Raw genomic sequence first — 19,452 nt, 5'->3', positions numbered from 1 at the left:
AACCACACTACATTACGAAATTATTAATATTAAATTAATTGCAAAAATCCTGAATATCAATCTCAGTGGCACTGAAAGAGCTTCTTGTTTATTAAAATCTGTAGCTAGCTAGCTACATATTTTGTCCCAGGAGATTCACAGTTTGTTTCCTAGGCAACAAGCGGCTCCCTTGCGCTTCCGTGAGTTTCTGACGTTCCTTTTGGACCATACCAAGTACAGCTATTGGTAGGATGACGGTGATATTTATCTAAACATAATCTATTTCAACGTGCAAGTTGGACAACAAATTAAATTGACATTGTGAAAATTAGAATTCCTACAAACGAAATAGTGTTAATACATGCAATGCATAATTATATCACTACCCCCCTATAGTCAAGTGCATCCTTCTTTACCATCCTTTGGCCATCCCTGAACCAAAGATATTTACAAGTAACCTAAGATAGTTCATTTGTGTCGTTTATAGTGGGAGCAAATGAAGCATAGGGGGCAGAACAAGCAAGGAGGTGGGCAAATCCAAGCACGAGCTAGCGAGATCCCATTCGCGCATTGTAGCATGAATTTGCATATTTCCGTTAGGGAACGCCTCCCCTGTAAAGTGCGCGTGTGCACAAACTCAATTCGACCGCCACTCGTTCTAAACAATGCAATTTTAAACTTTGGCAAAGAGTCAAGTCTATAAAACTTAGTGCACTGTGTTCGTAGCAGATAATATTTTTGGAAACAGAAAAATGTTTTGAGATCAGATTTTTCATCGATGAGAAAATTAGAAGAATGTTGGTCCAATTTCACCTCGTTCCATCATCTCTAACTTCCACTGAACTTCCTCTCACTACCATATTTGGTGGAGAGAAAACGTTCTAAACGGATGCTTCAGTTTTATAATCCCTGTGACGTGTCTGGGTTACCCCTTCTGGCTGTGACTGAACTGCAAAATAGCTTGTTGCTTGTGCAACACGATAGCCTTACTGTAAAGTAGTTAGTGGTGAGAAAAAGTCATTTCTGCCTTACCGATTTTCTATTTTTATTTTCCGACTAGAATGTTTGCAACTCCATATTACCTTTCCTGAGAGTAGTTCCGTGTGGGCCGTTGGAAGTCTCTTGCCTGCGCGCGGTGACAAGTACATCTGGATGCGACAGGTAAGCCAGCCAGCCAGCTAGCTAGCTAAATTCTTACTTGGGTTGTTACGATTGTGTTTAGTTACCAGTTAACTAGCCAGATTGTTTACTTCGTCACCTTGTGCTTGGCTATGTGAATGTGGTTGCCAACATGGATAGCTAGCTATGTTATTTTACCAGCGCGAGCTAACGTTAGTTTGTTTTGCCGCAGCTACTTCAACAGGAATTCTAGCTAACGTTAACTAGCTAGCATCTCGTAGGCTTTCAAAGTGAGTTTTGTAGATTTTGTAGAAACTATTGCTTCAGTTAGCCAATGTTGTCTGTCAGCTAGCACTAAATTTCCCCCACGAGGTCGCTTCCAACTATTGGCTAGAACGGTTTCCTAACTTCACGGCACGCGAAAATGTTATCGAGCTGTCAAGCTTCAGGTGGCAGTGTCATTAACGTTATTAATGTTGTTATTGACTTGGTAGTCGTTGTACCTAGCTAACTAACTAGTTGGCTTTGGCAAGCCAATGTTGCCATACCCAAGCCGATGCAAACTAGCTAGTTACCTAAAATAAATTCCATGGCCACATCTTGGTCCAATTTTAAAGGGGGAGAGATGAGTAGTCTATTAATTAACGTTACTAGGATAGGTTGAGCACCTCTAGATCCAAATGACAGTGTGTTGCAGACATTATCACCCGCAGTAACAGTACATGCATCAAATTGTAGGTTAAGTAAACATAATGTAGGTTATTCAACTTTGACATATAACATATTTTATGACTTAGAAATACAAAAACTCACTCACTCACAGTTTTCTTCTAGTGTGAGTGAAGGTCAATAGGCTATGCTTGTGTGTTAATGTACCAAAGATGATGCTGATCGAGGATGATTTAGTAAGGCTCAATAAACAGTTAGGCAATGCATGTGACTCATTGTTTTATTCCATGCTCTGATGTTCATGTGTGCACTGCAGACATGCTACCGTTTGCAGAGCAGAATACAGATTTCAGACTCAACTAATGCAATAGCCTAGGCCTGATTTTAGTTCTTGAATCAGGTTAACAAATGTTATTTTGCTCAGTGTTCTGGAGAATTGCTAGTACTTTAGAAGTTAATGGTATAACCTAGCCTTCAAGTAGCAGGTTATTGTGTGTCTTACAAAAAGAGAGCTCCTTAAATGAATATGCATTGCAAAGAACTGTTGATGAGATTCACAGATGATATTGGGTCTATCCGTGGATCTGTTTTGTCCATCATCTTCGGTAGCCATGGAAACCCACTGCTGATTGAGACTTGAAGCTCTGCAACATTGCAGGGTCAAATAAACAATTCAACAAGATGGAGCCTCTTTGTATTGTCAGTGATCTGAACGATGTTACATAGCTGCATTCGGATGTAGGGTAAGCCTATCTCATTTCACTCTATTATATAGTGTTCTGTACATTTTACTCAGTCAAGTATTCATTGGTCAGCAGAAAGTCCATCCAGGGGGTTCAAAGTGAAACACAACTCCTGCCTTTTGCTATTTAATTACAGCCAACAACAGGAAGGCAGCAGCCTATCATTGATCTTTCACTGGTTTCTATTATTTTCTTTATTAAAATATTTTTTTGTAACAGTATTTTTTTATTGGAATTTCACAATTTTCACCCATATTAAGAGATAAGACAAAGCAAAAAAACAGCACTCACTTACACATACCTGCATATATATACATACATACACACACACACCATCTTCCTCTCCCCGCTCGGCGCTTCTCTCACCCCATCCCCATCATTGTGTCTCTCAATACATACATTTTAAACGAACATACAAACAGAAATTGAACATAAAAGCTCAGTTTTAACCAAGAAGTTAGGTTCCACACATGGAACGTACAGTGCAATTCTGAAATACATAGATCACCACCATTCTAAGAGAATCCTTGCAGCATAATAGCTGATACCTCAGGTTCTAGGTAATTTAGATAAGGTTCCCATACTTTGTAGAACTGATCTGTTTTAGAATGCAATGTACATGTCAGATATTCCAGTGGCACCCATTCAAATAGTATCTTATGCCAATCTTTAATAGAAGGAACCTTATCACTAATCCACTGTAAAATGATGTTTTTCCTCGCTGCTGGATGTTGTAAAGCCTCCTCTTACCCCCAGAAGTAACATGCCTACTAGGGAGACCTAACAGTAAAGAAACTGAGTCCAATTCTAGGATCTTTTCAATTTCTTGCAGAATGCCAGACCAGTGTCTTTGTATTTTGGTACATGACCATAAACAATGTGTTAGGGTGCCTGTATCAGTTTTACATTTAAGACACTGAGGAGACGAGGAAGAGGGGCTAAAAGCATGTCTGCGATTTGGGGATATATGCAATCTATGTATTATTCTTAATTGGATTACTCTAGTACGATTACATATAGATATCGTTTTTGCTTATCTCCAAATGTCCTCCCACATCTCTTCATCAATAGTAATAGACAATTCTTTCTCCAACACTTGTTTCACCCTCTGTGTTGTCGACAGCAGAAAAAGACCTTAAAGCGTCATAAAACAGACTTACAGACATTTTCCTTTGTGGGGAAAAAAAAGCATTCTTTCAATAACAGACGCATATCAGGGTTGCCAATTAAGGTGGTGCTCTTCAGAATATAATGTTTTACTTGTAGGAAGCGGAAAAAGTCCTGCTTTGGGAGTCGATATTTCTCAACCATCTGCTCAATTGACAATAAAATCTTATAAGCAAATAAGTCATTTAGTCTGCGTATGCCCTTATTAAGCCAAAAGTTAAAGCCAGCATCCAGCAATCCTGGACCAAAATCTGGGTTGTTAAGAATTGGGGTAAGAGCAGAGGTTAGTTTGGACCTTCCCAAAAAACGTTGAACTGACCTCCATACTTTTGAGTGTGTTAAGTGTAATGGGATTATTGCAGTGATCTTCTACAGACTTGAAATTTAGGTAGAATATTGGACTTTGTTTAGGACCACTTGCTCCCCAATAGCCTCCTTGGCTATATTTTCCAGTTGTTTTCCTGCAGTCATCTCCCCTCCACCTCTGTCTGAAGCACTTTCTAGTGTTGTCAAGCATAGCTGTAAAGTGAGTTTGCTGTCTGTTGAAAGCATTTCCAGCCCCCCCCCCCCCCCCCCCCCAGCATAGGGATGAGAGTAGAGCACCAACTGATTCTATATCACCTGGGGGTTATTCACTAAAACGAAACAGAAGCAAACAAGCTGAAACAAGGAGGGACCTACCTGAATTTGTCCAATAAAAACGCATGTTTATGTTTTCATTTGCAAAACGTTTTGCTACGATGTGCACTAATGGATACGACTCTGTAAGTTGGGTCCCCTATTACGGTCTATGGGTGGGTCGCATGCAAAGGTGACATTGGTGGATGGCGCTAACATAAATGTTTTAGTCTGTCAACTGCTGAGGTAGGATACACAATTCACTTTGTTTAGGAAGATAGATTCACACCATATCACAGATTTAGAGCACTGGGTGTTATTGTCCGAGCTAGCCTTGAGGGTTATCGGGTTTATTTGGCAGTGGACTGGAAAGAGCATGTCTAGCCTCGTTGATGAAGCACTCAGGCTACCACATAATCTGCTGTCCATGTATAGGAGTGGGAGCTCAACACAGACAGGGAGAGGGTGAGCGAGATAAAAAAAAAAAGAGGGAGAGTTGGATAGAGAATTGGAGCGAATACAGCTGTTGTGTTGGATTCGAAAAATCATGAAGCCGGGGCTCTGACTCATCAGTTCTGTGCTGCCGCCGCTCCATCCACAACATCTCACGTGATACTAAATAGGCTGCTGTTTTTGTCGTCACCAGGGTGGGGTGGGGAGGAGAGACAATGTTCTCTTTCCTGAGGGGATGCTGCTAAGCTTATGTCATGTTGCTGTGCAGGTGGGGAGAGCTTATGCTCTACATCAGATAATTTCATATTTATTATGTAAACTGTGTTTTTGTTTTGCCTATAGTGATACAGAGGAGGATGTGATGTTTTCATGTTGGTTGCCTAGTAGCCTACATGTTGTGGCCTTCGTGGAATGGCCAAAAGGGGGATGGATGGCGCGTAAAAGTTTAGCTGGGCATGAAATTGGGGAAATACCTTTAAGATCCAGCAGTGTCTGTGTCATTGGGTAGTTCTGAGTTCTGCCTGCCAGTCAGTACCCTGCGAGCCAACCAGAAAAGAGCTGTGACCTGATATCCCTTTTCCTATTGGCCAGAGCAGGGAGTGGGCAGACCTGGCTGGAGGCGGGTGGGCAGGAAGGGGCTGGCTGTGGGGGATGGCTGTAAGCGTTTCAGCCAGATAGTTGAGCAGACACTGCTCTGCTTCCTGCCTGCTTCGCTCCCCTCCCCTCCGTGGCTGAGAGAAAGAGAAAAAATCTCTGTCTAGGCATGGGACTCTGGCTGCTGCAGCGCTCGGCAGCTCCTCCCAGGGAATGACAACAGTTCACATGGTCATTAGCTCCAGACGCTGAAGCAGGGGAACTACTCCGAGGCATAGCAGCTGCACCTGGTGTGTCTATCTATGCTGTGGCTTAAAGAGAGAGGCACGACAGAGCTATACAGGACTCAGCAAAAAACGAGGTGGGAAGAACGTCTCTCTGATCTATTTTTTTAAAACTAGTTTGCTGCAGTATGGTGCATCCTGAGTGGGTAGGGAGGAAAGAGAGAGAGTCTGTGGGAGAGGGAGCTACAGAGAGGGGGAGCACAAATGGGTGAGGGGAGCTCGCTGGTACAGTCTAACAAACACTTTGCTGGTTACAGCCGCTTGAATTTCTTGTGCTTGTGTTGGGACTTGTTGATGACTAGGGACACTAACTACCTCAGACAGACAGTGCCTCTCCCTTCCCTTCATGATGCAGAAAAATTATGCAGACTTCTCTCTCCATGAAGTTCAGAGCACGTGGACTAGCCAGAGAAAGAAAGATTTGTCTGAATTATTTGTAGCCCGCTCCATAGGCGGTTTCAAACTTTCCTTTTATGTCAGAAAAGAGTTTCACTTTCAATGCAGTTCATAGGCGTAGATAAAATATTTTTCTCTTGTACTGGAGGTGAACATGAAACAGAGCAGAGGGCTGGCTCCCTAATTAGCCTTGCTTGGGCTTCTTACTATTTTAAGGAGGTCCCACATCTTTTATCACAGAGGAGGTCCACAGCCACACTCCACAGTAAGGTCTTTATCCACTGCTCTGTACTGTGCTATTATGGGAGGGAGCTGTAAATGTTGACCGGTGCGGCCTGTAAACGAGCTGGAAAACACTAGAAAGGTGTCTGTCTAACAGTTGGCAGTCGTAGGGGGAAGTGGAGGACGAAGTGGGTGTTTTCTGAAATGGAAGACCGTTAAGCCCTTCCTGTTACAAAAATAAACAACAAAAAACAGTAACGTCACAGACATGCAATGGCTCTTCATTAGGAAGGCCAGGGCTGCAAGCCTGAGCTACTCCCTCCCTAAATTGATTCACATGCGAGTTGTCACTGCTGACACAGAAAGGTAATTAGCCATGCCTTTTTAAAGGATTGGGAGCTTTTAGCAGTTTTTTCCCCCTTCAGACCTTTTAAACAATAACAACAATCTACGTTACCTTCAAAATAAGCTCTTTATGGCCAAGCACTGATTTTGTGTGTTTGATGTGATGGATGGAAAAGAAAGCTGAAACATTTGGCCCTCACATTAGCATGGGTTTTCAGTGAAAGGATAATTCTACTTTAAAATGAACAGGCCACATTGGAAGCAATTTGACAATTAGCCTGCTAGTTGGTCATGAGTCATAGCTTGACAGTTGAGTTGTTTTTAGTGTTAAGGGTTTTCTCTTCCAGAACTACCGGGAAGTGTTTTAATTTAGCTAAATGCTCAATTTAAAAAGACAGGCTATTAGAGGATCATCTGAAGTTGGATGATATAATAGTGTCACAGCATTTCTTCCTGAGTAACTTTTGTGTGAATGCACAGTTGCAACCCCATCTTTTAGTACTCAATTCTGGAAAGTCATTGACAGTCACAGTAAATGGGTCTTCTGTCTGTTACAGGCTACATACACTTCAAATCCAGCCCTCTCATTGGCTATCAGATATATATTGACCTGTAGATGGGCTAATCAGGGCAGGGGATTGGTTAAATATCCTATAGGTCAGTTTCCCTGTGTCAGTGGCATGAGATGACCATTGTGGTCACCGAGTTTTAGTTAAGGCTATTAGGATATGAGGCCCACATTTCTGCTGACTTTGTTAAATGTTCTCTGCTTTGCCTCTTCCCAGTAGCCCTGCTTAGCTTAGTCCACTAACCTCTGCTTAGCTAGTGTCTCTCATTTCTCCTTACGCTAATGACATTTGATAATTTGAAGCTCCAGAAGCTAATGCCAATATCAATTTGCAGGATGGCATACTTTTAATTTACATCCATTTATCCTAGCCTAATATTTGAATAGCAGGCCTATGAGTTATGCTTTGAAAATATGCATTGCTAAGACATTTGTGTAGACTTCCAGGAAATTGTGATATACAAGTTAAGCTTATTTAAATACGTTCCCATGTGATGTGAACTTAACAAGATCTTTTTAAGAGAAATCTGCAGCTCAATAAGTATCCTAGACCTATATTTTTATGTAGAATTTTCAGCAAACGGATTGCACGATACGGCAGTTGACCTTATGGAAATTCAGAACAAAATGCCTTCATCAAATTATGCTTTTTAGAACCGTTATTATTAGGATGGTAAACACGACAGAAATCAGTTTTAACTAGCCTGATCATAAAAAAACAAGAACACAATTACTCTTGTTTTTTCACAACCAACTGGAGATGGACATTTTCGCTTTCATTACACTGAAGCACACTCGCACTCTTTGCTCTCATGGAAAATGTAGCCTACTCATGTTCCTCTTGGCCATATGCAAATATATGATGGATTGCCATCTCTGTGTTGTAATAAATTCAAAAGAGCAGGTATTCATTTGCTTGGTTGTTATAGGCCTGCTGTTTAACAGCTAGCTGGTGCTTTAATAAGATCGTCTGTAAAATGGAAACGATGCAAAGTGTAGACTATGCCTTTCTCTCAGGTTGACAACATCCAGGAGAGACTAACACCACATACACAGCTAATAGGATACGTGGGTGGTATTCAGACGTCAAGCTAATTACTTTTACTTGAGAGAATCCTGCATTGGCCTGCTCTCATTCAAATGAGGAGATGGCCAAGATAATTCCTGGCCAGCTGGCTTTCGTAACTGTAATCCATGAAGGTCTAGTCGTAACATGTAGCTTTCCCCAGTCCCCACAAATCTCTGGTCTGCTCTTAAATCTCCTTTCCTGGCTGGGTAGGCTAGCTGCTCTTTTGTAAAACATTTAACTTTTACTGGATGGCATGGTTTTGCCTGCCTCTTTTCAAGGGACAGAGCGATAGACTACAGTTTTTAAAGGTTGCACATTTCAGTGTACCTAGTGGGATCATTTTTTATTTTGTAGATGAAAGTCAAAAAAGCTTGACTGTTGAGCACTGCGCACATCACTCTGTCCTGAAAGCACCAAGAGAGAGCTGGGCGGGGGCGTACAGGACTGATCTGTGCAGGTCACCACAAGGGTGTCGCATGGCCCTACCCATCTGTGAACCATCTGTTCCTACACTCGTCCTCATCAGCACTCTTTCCTGGAGGTGTGTCTGCTAGGCTAGCCTCAAAGTATTCGTACCCCTTGACTTATTCCACATTTTATTGTGTTACAGTCTGAATTCAAAATGTATAACATTTGTGTCATGTCCTGACCAGTAAAGGGGTTATTTGTAATTAGTTTGGTCAGGACGTGGCAGGGGGTATTTGTTTTATATGGTTTTGAGTGTGTGTTTATGTAGAGGGGTGTTTGATTTATGTTTCCGGGGTTTTTGGTTTAGTTCTATGTTGTATAGTTCTATGTCTGTTTCTAGGGTGTTTATTTCTATGTTTAGTAATTGGGATTGGGGCCTTCAATTGGAGGCAGCTGGTTATTGTTGCCTCTGATTGAAGGTCCTATAATTAGGAGTATGTTTGTTTTGGGTATTGTGGGTAGTTGTAGTTGCATAGCTTTGTGTTTAGCCTGCATCCTGTTCGTTCGTACGTTTTGTTGTTTTAGTGTTCAAATAAAGTGAATTATGAGCACTCACCCCGCTGCGCCTTGGTCCAATACCTACGAAAGACGTGACAATTTTCTTTTGTCTTTTACCCCATAATGACAGTATAAAAACAAGTTTTTAGAAATGTTCGCAAATTTATTGAAAATGAAATGCATAAATATCTAATTACAGCATTACTTTAGTGTCTTGCTATTCTGTACAGGCTTCCTTGTCACCCTGTCAATTAGGTTAGTATTGTGGAGTAGCTAAAATGTTGTTGCTCCTTCCTCATTTTTCTCCTATCACAGCCATTAAACTCTAACTGTTTTAAAGTCACCATTGGCCTCTCTGGCAACTGAGTTAAGGAAGGACGCCTCTATCTTTGTAGTGACTAGGTTTATTGGTACATCATCGAAATTGTAATTAATAACTTCACCATGGTCAAAGGGCTATTCAGTGTCTGCTTTAAAAAAAGAAAAAAAAGAATGTTTTAACCCATCTACCAATAAGTGCCCTTCTTTGCAGGCTGTATCACATCTGGCCGTGATTGGGAGTCCCATAGGGCGGTGCACAATTGGCCCAGCATCGTCCGGGTTTGGCCGGAGTAGGCCGTCCATTGTAAATAAGAATTTGTTCTTAACTGACTTGCCTAGTTAAATAAAGGTTACATTTGCAAGGCATTCAAAAACATCCTTGGTCTTTGTGGTTGAATCTGTGTTTGAAATGCACTTGCTCAACTGAGTGACCTTACAGATAATTGTATGTGTGGGGTACAGAGATGAGGTAGTCATTCAAACAATTATGTTCAAACACTATTGCACAAAGTTCAGCACTTTTTTCCTCCTGAAGTTATTTAGGCTTTCCATAACAAAGGGGTTGTATACTTATTGACACAAGACATTTCAACCTTTTATTTGAATTAATTTGTAAACATTTTGAAAAACATAATTCCACTTTGACATTATGGGGTGTTGTGTGTGTGTGTGTGTAGGCCAGTGGAAAATCTTAATCAATTTTAAATTCGGGCTGAAAAAGTCTAGGGGTGTGAATTTTCTGAAGGCACTGTATATTTTATTTGACCTTTTATTTAACTAGGCAAGAACAAATTCTTATTTACAATGACGGCCTAGGAGCAGTGGGTTAACTGCCTTGTTCAGGGGCAGAACGACAGATTTTTACCTTGTCAGCTCGATCTTGCAACCTTTTGGTTACTAGTCCAACGCTCTAACCACTAGGCTACCTGCCGCCCCTTATGTAGCCCATGCTCAGTATATATGCTATCTTAGGCCAGGCTATAGTACGAACACGGGGCTCAGTAATATGCTAGGGCTAAGCTGTGCTATATCATATGGCTGAATGAGCTCTCTCTCGCTCAAGTAACCTGATTTCCAGGGCATTCTCCATGATATGTAGGCTACCAGGTATCTTAGCTGTGTTCTTTGTATTTTCTGAACCAGGAAAGAAGAGCGTTAGAGTAGGCCAATAAAGATATTACACTGGTACCTGATATGATAAATGCCTTTTTGCTTTATCTATCTCACCCTGATATGGGGTCATAATACATTGAAAGAAGACACTGTGTTGCCATTTTGTTTTAATCTTTTAGCAAAATACCATTACAATAAAAAAACTTTGCCCCCACTCACACTGTAACCAAGACAGTTATTCAAATAACACATCGATTTGTGGGAATTGCTGATGCCGGGAAATTGAGAAATACTTGGCTTCTAAGCGATGATAATGATGGTGATTCAGAATTTCCCATGATTTAGGAACAAAGTGTTTTCTGAGCCAAATAAAAAAACGTAGAAAAAAATATAAACAACTGGTGAGGAAATGCAGTACTGCATTACACAATCCTAACTTTAAGCATTAGTTGGGAAAATGCTCAACTGACCCAAGATCAGCAAATTCACTCAACTGTATTACATGTGGCCAGTGGTGTAAGGTACTTAAGTAAGACTACTTTAAAGTACTACTAAAGTTGTTTTTTGGGGTATCTGCACTTTACTATTTATATTTTTGAAAACTTTTCCTTATACTCACTACATTCCTAAAGAAAATTATGTACTTTTTACTTCATACATTTTCAGTGACTCCCAAAAATACTTGTTACATTTTGAATGTAACAGGAAATGGTCCATTTTACCGACTCATCAAGAGAACATCCCTGGTCATCCTACTGCCTCTGATCTAGCTGACTCACTAAACACACACATGCTTTGTTTTGTAAATGGTGTTGGAGTGTGCCCATGGCTATCCGTAAATAAGAAAATGTCTCTCCTTCCAGTATGAAGGAATTTAAAGGTAATTTTGCAAGCCAATGCTAACTAGCGTTAGCACAATGACTCGAAGTCTATGTATGGTACTGTAAATGATACAATAACTATGAGGTTAAAGTTCGGACTGGCAGCTTTAATTTGAAGGTATTTTCATTAGGGCTATCCACGATGAGTAAAACGCTTGGTCGACCAATAGTCGTCTGTTCTTTCGACTAATCGACTGTTCGAAATGTTCTTTTTCTATATAGACACGACCTATGTGTTTTAATATGATCAACTATATGTTGTCTGATGCTTTAAGCACACTGATTTAAATAATTTAGACACACAAATGACTGGGGGAGTCAATGGTCAGAAAAAAATAACTGTTCCTTAACCTACCTCCCGCTTTTGCTGGCCTTTGCAGATTCTGCCATTACGCTCCCTAAGTTGCTGGTAACAGGCTACACCAGGGGTCGGCAACCTTTTGGAGTGCCTATTTATCTTACAGTTTCTACCGATCTGCATGCCAGTTATGATTTTCGTATGCACATTTTCTTGGAGCGGTTTCATTGCTTTTAATATAGTCTTTGTATCTCAATCATTGTCGTGATTAATACAAATTCTATCTAAATCTAAATTTTTTATTTATTTTTATTTCACCTTTATTTAACCAGGTAGGCAAGTTGAGAACAAGTTCTCATTTACAATTGCGACCTGGCAATGAATGAAAATTATACAAATTTAAATAACTTCTATAAAGCCAACAAATAACCACATTGCAGCCTGCAGGTAGAAAATATTCTGATTAAAAAAAAAAAAAAAAATCACATGGCCTGTCTGCGAGGAACTTGAAACATTGTATCAACTTGGTCCAGTCTGAAGTCAAGCTAACAAACTTACAACCTTGTATAAAGTATTTTGGACCCTCAGTTTCCCGGGACAGACACAGCTGTAGGCACGCTGAGTGGTAATGGAAAGGGAGACTTTTCAAATAGGCTAAATTGAGGAATTATTGTCATTCTGAATGGATGTTAAAACAGACTTTGGTTACTTGCTGTTTGAGGTGAAGGAAAATTATTTTGGAAGTTCCACAGCTTATTAGTGGTGTAGAGTTAAGACAATCAGAAATACTATCAGATTTCTCTCATTTGCGTGCAGGCCAAGTAGCCTAGGCATACTTCTATGCATAATCAGATGCATGTCTGTTATAATCTCCACCCGGCACAGCCAGAAGAGGACTGGCCACCCCTCATAGCCTGGTTCCTCTCTAGGTTTCTTCCTAGGTTTTGGCCTTTCTAGGGAGTTTTTCCTAGCCACCGTGCTTCTACACCTGCATTGTTTGCTGTTTGGGGTTTTAGGCTGGGTTTCTGTACAGCACTTTGAGATATCAGCTGATGTAAGAAGGGCTATATAAATAAATTTGATTTGATGTCCTTACTCAACAGAAGCACTCCAAACAAAATGAATAAATTGACAACTCATAAATGGAATGAAATAAACCAAAACTTGTTTCTCACAAGTGTAGCCTAGGTTGTGCGCTCTGCAAATAACGTGTCCACTACGACAATGAGAATTGTGAAAGACTGGTAGTAATTAAAAATAATACATTGAATGCATTAACCTAAATTAGTAACCAAACAAACATTGTAAATTAGACATTTTGGGAATTAACAGTAAATGTACTACTGGTGTGCCATCCCCACGGCCTCCAAAATGGATTAGTCCACAGAGGCGTCAGTCAAGATGTGAAATAATTTTTTTTTGCAACTGCTGAACTTAAAAATTCTCGGATGACAAACAGCCTGTCGTCTAAATGAGGTCCGCCCTAATTTTCATCCATATTGAGTGAACCATTTTTAAATTACAGCACTTTTTGTTCATAGTCTCCCCATTTTTAAGGGGACCAAAAGTATTGGGAGAAATTTGTTGGTGTATTAAAGTAGTAAAAGTTTTGTATTTGATCCCATGTTCCTACCTCGCAATGACTATATCAAGCTTGTGAATCTACAAATTGGTTGGATGCATTTGCTGTTTGTTTTGGTTGTTATAGATTATTTTGTGCCCAATTGAAATGAATAGTATATGTGGTGTCATTTTGGAGTCACCTTTATTATAAATAAGAGTAGAATATGTTTCTAAACTAGATGAGAAAGTAACAGATGCACAAATATCATACCCCCAAGACATGCTAACCTCTTTCCATTAAAATAACAGGAGAGGTTAGCATATTTTGGGAGAGTATGATATTTGTGTGTCTAACTTTCTCACTCATCATTATTCACGATTTATTCAGGATTAGCCATAATCATGTTAGCATCCACATTACTGTAGAAGTGTTTAGAAACAGTTTTTTATTTTACAATAAAAGAGACTCAAATTACACCATACATTAATTACCGTTAATTTCTAAAGATTATTTAATGAGAATGTGACTATAATATTGTAAATTAGCCCATAAAGTATGCCTATATGTTGGTTTCCAGGTCCAGAAATGGAGCATCATGGCTGATAATGGTTAGGCCTACTTTAACTTGGCACCAGCAGCTTGTTGCATGGTTATAGTCATAGAATAAAACTAACTTTATATTCAAGCAGACCTGAATGTGACATAACTGCCCATGATATCGAGCCAAGTGATCAAGATAAGCAGTCTATCTTACAGTAGGCCACTGCCATGGCTTTTACTGTCTGGACTTGCATTTTTTCATGACCACTAAAGCTACTCCCTCAAAGTTTTGACTATGATTTGTACATAGGTCTATTTGTTTGTATGGAGTCCGACCAATGTCTCTTGTTCATTGTGGAGTGCAGTATGCTCACTATGCTAGTGTTGTACTTATTTTGCCCAGTGTCTTTGAATGGAGGGATCTGTGGGATATGAAACGGTGAAGAGAATTTTAAACAGCAGCTGCAGGTTTTTACAACCCTCCCTCCCTTGTTCGCCTGCCCCACCCCCACTTCCTTCTCCCAGTTATCACCAGAAAATATTTCCATATGTTCTAAGGGAAACAGGCTCCCAGCACGGTAGTCGGTTTGTAATGTATTCAAAAAGTAAGCTAAAGGCTAGGCTATGTCCCTTTTTTAAATTTGATCTAGCAAGTCCTTTTCCCCCTCCCCAACCCGAGTAGCCGGAGGACATTGCCTGAACAGATTCAGAGCGAGAGGCGTGAGACTCATATTCTCTCTCTGTGAATTGAAAATCCACTGGCCGCATCAATGATCCGACGTCTAATTTGACTGGTCGTGTCTGGTGGGTGTTGAGGAGCTCTAGGTACCCAGGCAGTGGTGTAATCGTGTCTGGCACATGCATCTGTCTCGGTCTCTCTCGCTCTGCCTGTTGGATGGCTTCCCGGAATACTGCTGCGCTGCACGTTTTCTATTAGCTGGCGGCTCTCGTCACGGCATTACTCGACAGGGTGGGTGGACCCCAGGGGCTTTATCCCTCCTGTCCCGCACTGACTTAGCGTACTGCACTCTTGCTGTCTCATTGCACAGGGGTCGTTGCCATTCTCCGCTCTGCTTTGTATTCAACACGCCTGAGAGCTGCGTCGGGCGAGTTGGCGCACAATGACGCAAAGTAATGATCGGGAACTCAGACCAAGTGGCAGCTGAATAACCTCGCAACCGCCCTCTGTTGGCTTACACAACACTTCAAGCCAGCCTCCTCCTACCTAGCCACACACAAACAAGGGCGCATGCAGACACACTCACTCTCTCTCTCACACACACACACACACCACTAAAAACAGGGCGCCAGACATCTGTATATCAATGTGTTTTCGACAGTCATAATTATTCTCCTTGTTAATATGATAGGCGAAACACTGTTATACCATTTCTCAATGTTTGGCTTTGGCCCTACATTTCTAGGGCACAATCTTCAGTTTTGGGTGTAAAGTCCAGTGGCGTAAAGTACTTAAGTAAAAAGTACTACTTAAGTAGTTTTTTTAGGTATCTGTACTTTACCATTTATATTTTTGAATACTTTTACTTCACTACATTCCGAAAGAAAATAATGTACTTTTTATTTCATACATTTTCCCTGACACCCAAAAGTACTTGTTACATTTTCAATGCTTAGCGTGCTTAGCTTAAAGTGGTCGAATTCACTTATCAAGCGAACATCCCTGGTCATCCCTACTGCCTCTGATCTGAAGGACTCACTAAACACAAATGCTTCGTTGTTATAATCTTGTTATTGCATCAATACCAGTTGTTTTTTTTCTAGGTCAAAAAGGGGCTTAGGTGATGGGCATGTCAGGGGGCGTGGTAATGAGCGTGGTCAGCCTGTCTGCGTGACATTTTGTTTTTTACATTTTCCCCTTCTTGACGGTGTATAGAAATGTTGGAATTTTTAAGTAATTTTTCTGCATTTCAAAATATTTCTCCATCGAGTTGAAATATATTTAATGTTTTTTATAGCTAGTTTCCTGCAATTCTATGCATTTTGCCATGGCTAATGCTGTGTTATTTTGCTTTCGCATAATAACAATGTATAATATTTCAAAATTAATTGTTTTTTGAATTTTCTATTGGGATCGTAGAAACAGCCTACTTTATGTCTGGTTTTAGTCATTTAAGTTTCCACAGAAAGGGTTTTTCCATCCCAAAAAGGTTATGAAATAAAAACATTTTTAGAGGCCTGCCCAAGTATTACAATGGCAGAAAAATCTCTGAATACTTTTGCCTATGGGTCTGTGTTGTTAAAGAACAGCTTTATCTTGTGAACAGTGGATTTATTGCCATTTTATATATTTTTCTAGAGTTTTGTAATTGATTGTCCACTAATTGATTTTGGGAAATAATGCTGTCCCCAGCAATACATTTCCAGTTTATTTCATGAACTATTTTAGCTTAAAATAAAAAAAACAGACTGTTGCATTAATGCCTCAGGCAGTTGTTTAACTACTCCTCTGAAAATAACCCCTCTCTCTCTCACACAGATCGTCGACAGAAAGTGCCTCGTCAGACATCCCTACTTGAGCTGCCTGCCTGCACGTCTCCTCCACCAAGCATGCAACATTCCCTCCCTCTCTGTGACAGAAGATAGGCCAACCTCAGCCCCTGCCCTACCAACTCATCTTTATCAGGCTCCGTCGCTGCACAGCCTCAGAAACCCAAGCAGAAAGATTTAACTGCAACGGTTGGGGGAACTGGCTGGACGCTCTGCCAAAACAGAGTGCTGACTGACTCATTCGGAGAAGTTTAGTCAATACCCAACCCACCGTCTGCACAAATTTATATTCTCGCCCAAGCAGTGCCATCGCCCTCGAAATAGCACCAGTTTCAATTATCTTCCCCACCCCTCTCCCGCTTCCTTCTCACTACCACCACATTTGGGCGGTCCGTCAGTCCACCCTGCCTCTGAGCATGCCCCCGTTGACCCGTCAGTGGCCTGCACCTGGGACTAACTGATTGACGTCTCTTGATTGACAGCTTCTCTGATAGCTGCCATCTCCCAAGCTGCGCCCACATCCAGGTTGCAAGTCCACCAACTCTGCTGCTCCGAAGACTGCAAGGGCAAGGGTTTTTTTAGCACACTGAAGAGCCATTAGAGTATAGCATCTCCTTAAACAAGTGGCTAGCTTTACCCCACCCCGGCATTGCTATGGCTTTAAATATTGCTTCGATGCGAGACACAAAATGGCTGACACTGGAGGTGTGCCGACAGTTCCAGAGGGGGACATGTTCGCGGACTGACGAGGAATGCAAATTTGCGCACCCTCCCAAAAGCTGCCAGGTGGAGAACGGAAGGGTGATTGCCTGCTTTGACTCGCTAAAGGTAAGGAATGCAGAGCACAGATAAAGGGGAAGTATTTATTCTAAGGCACATGTGTCAAACACAAGGCCCGCTGGCAGGATCCGGCCCGTGACACATTTCTGTCAGGCCCGTTCTGTGCGCCAAAGGCGGTGCATTGCCACACACCTCCCAGAGACTCACACACACACCCACCCATGAGCCAGACAATGTCATATTGGTGGTCAAAAGTTGTTAGATAAAGGATTCACATGTGATTATATATTAGGACACACGTGAGTATGATGAGTCAACAGTTTGCTACGCTCCCGAAGTTTACAGTGGAGGGAAAGTGCATGGATACATGCCACAGTCCTAGGCTACTAAAATGTTGCAGTTTGGCTTCAGTTTTTTAAAGCTTGACAATGAATAAACAAAAAACTAAACATGCAACAAAACACCATTTGAAGGGTAATCATGTAGGCCTGTTATAGCAACATACAGCTGCTTTCAACTACCTGTGCTCCATGCAGTGAGAAAAAGTAGAAACATATTTTAAGTTTAAATGTCACAACAACCTACCTACGTTTTTGTTATTTGCAATTTTAAAATACTTTTTGATTAGGGTTGTAGCATATTATGCACCTCTGCAAGCATAGCAGCAAAGGCTGGACACATATTATTTATATTTTGTTTAATAATAAAACGCTCTATACAGCATCCTATGTACGTTTTTAATGAACATATTTTTCTAAAAACAAACAGGCTATGTCTGGCCCACGAATTTGTTGTTTTTTCTATATGGCCCTTACAGTGATTTGAGTTTGACTCCCCTGTTCTAAGAGCTTCTGTGGTATTGCTCTCCAAATCCTTTGCTCATTAAATTGGGACAGATTTACTGTATATTTAAATTGGCCACTACAGAGTGAAGACCCCTTAAGAACCAACAGGTTTTGTTTCATAATGGCTTCACTTTTACCCTGGTTTTAATAGATCTGTCTTGCTGTAGGCCTAATCATTGTTAAACAACTCCCTAATTATAAAAAATTATAAAATAACCTGTTGAAGGCTCAGAGTCAGTTAAGGTATCTTATATATTCAATCGAAGCAAATTAGCTTGGCCTATTACGTAACAACTTTGTAATATGAGGGGACTCAATCTGGAGCAGGTAATGTGTAAACAACATGCACTATAGATCATTCCTACCTCAGTATCATGTAAGTACACCTGATTTCAACATTTTGCTGTTCCAATGCTAGGGGGTGCTCAAATTAGAGAGTGTGTGTCAGTTCTCCACGCAATGCCAGAGTCCGACAAGCGTGACCTATAGCGCGAAATGTCAGAGGTCTTCTGTTGTGATCACTGCCACCAGTTGTGGGTGGGCTTTATACGTTTAGCTCTGTTACCATTCCACGTCCATCCTTTATACTAGTGACTAACATCTGATCGGTGTAGAGGTGTCCGATGGTTCTATTTCTAGACTGTGTCAGCTGTTGCACAAAACAACATGTTGGATAAGGTGAATGGTTTTTATTTAGCTTATGCAAGCAGTTGTTGTAATAGCAATAGCATAAAACTACAAGAGTATGGTGCATGGTCACTTTATTTGGATAGTCTGTTTATCATCTATATGGGACTATCTGTTGATCAGCAAATGCTTGCGACGGTTACGAAAGGGTTATGGTTTGGTTTCGAATAAGAGTTAGGGTAAGGGCTAGGTTAAGGGTTAAGTTTAGGATTAGGGTTGGGGCTGGTGGATAGTTAGTTGAAATGTTGTTGACCCTTATTGAACATCTATAAACCATCTACTTGGCACTATCTAGATAAAGTGTTTCAAGGATTTATGCTTTGTATTTATTTATCCATATTTTTTTCTGCACTGTGTAAACATTTTGTTTTAAACATTGAAAAGACCTAGGCTGATACTGCAATCATGGTGCCTCAAAATCCAATAATACAACAGGGAATCAATAAAAAAATAAAGTACAAATACAACCCTGAGAACTGTCAAGATGAAAGAACCTGACAAGAACCTCATATTAAAAGCAGGTCCCCTTACATAACATTACACAGCGAACTACTGCAGTGGGGATGGGGGAGTGCAGGCTCCCTTATTTTGAAGACGGCAGCAGCAGTAGCTGCAATAAACCTTGGAAACCTACCCAGTGACAATGATGAATGACCAGAGAAACTGGAGCAGGTATCTTGCCGAACAATAGTCATACGTCACAATGCCTTTAGCTTTTTAGAT

The 19,452-nt window shown here is 40.8% G+C and overlaps 1 protein-coding gene across 8 annotated transcripts in view; it reads left to right on the top strand.

Moving 5' to 3' along the window:
* Positions 1-849: 849 nt before the first annotated feature.
* LOC115195921 (muscleblind-like protein 2a) overlaps positions 850-19,452 on the top strand; it is a 77,837-nt gene continuing 59,234 nt past the window's right edge. For 6 of the 8 annotated variants that reach the window (XM_029756272.1, XM_029756273.1, XM_029756270.1 and 3 more), the window contains exons 1-2: positions 850-1,140; positions 16,407-17,245. In XM_029756272.1, the coding sequence (XP_029612132.1) occupies positions 17,072-17,245 (174 nt within the window). In that variant the 5' untranslated portion in view covers positions 850-1,140; positions 16,407-17,071. Of the gene's footprint in view, positions 1,141-5,347; positions 5,704-16,406; positions 17,246-19,452 lie in introns of those variants that run through there. The other 2 variants (XM_029756275.1, XM_029756268.1) reach the window with 2 other exon arrangements.

Source organism: Salmo trutta, chromosome 6, assembly GCF_901001165.1.
Source record: "Salmo trutta chromosome 6, fSalTru1.1, whole genome shotgun sequence".
NCBI classification, from domain to species: Eukaryota; Metazoa; Chordata; class Actinopteri; order Salmoniformes; family Salmonidae; genus Salmo; species Salmo trutta.
This window is presented reverse-complemented; position numbering and strand designations above follow the sequence as displayed.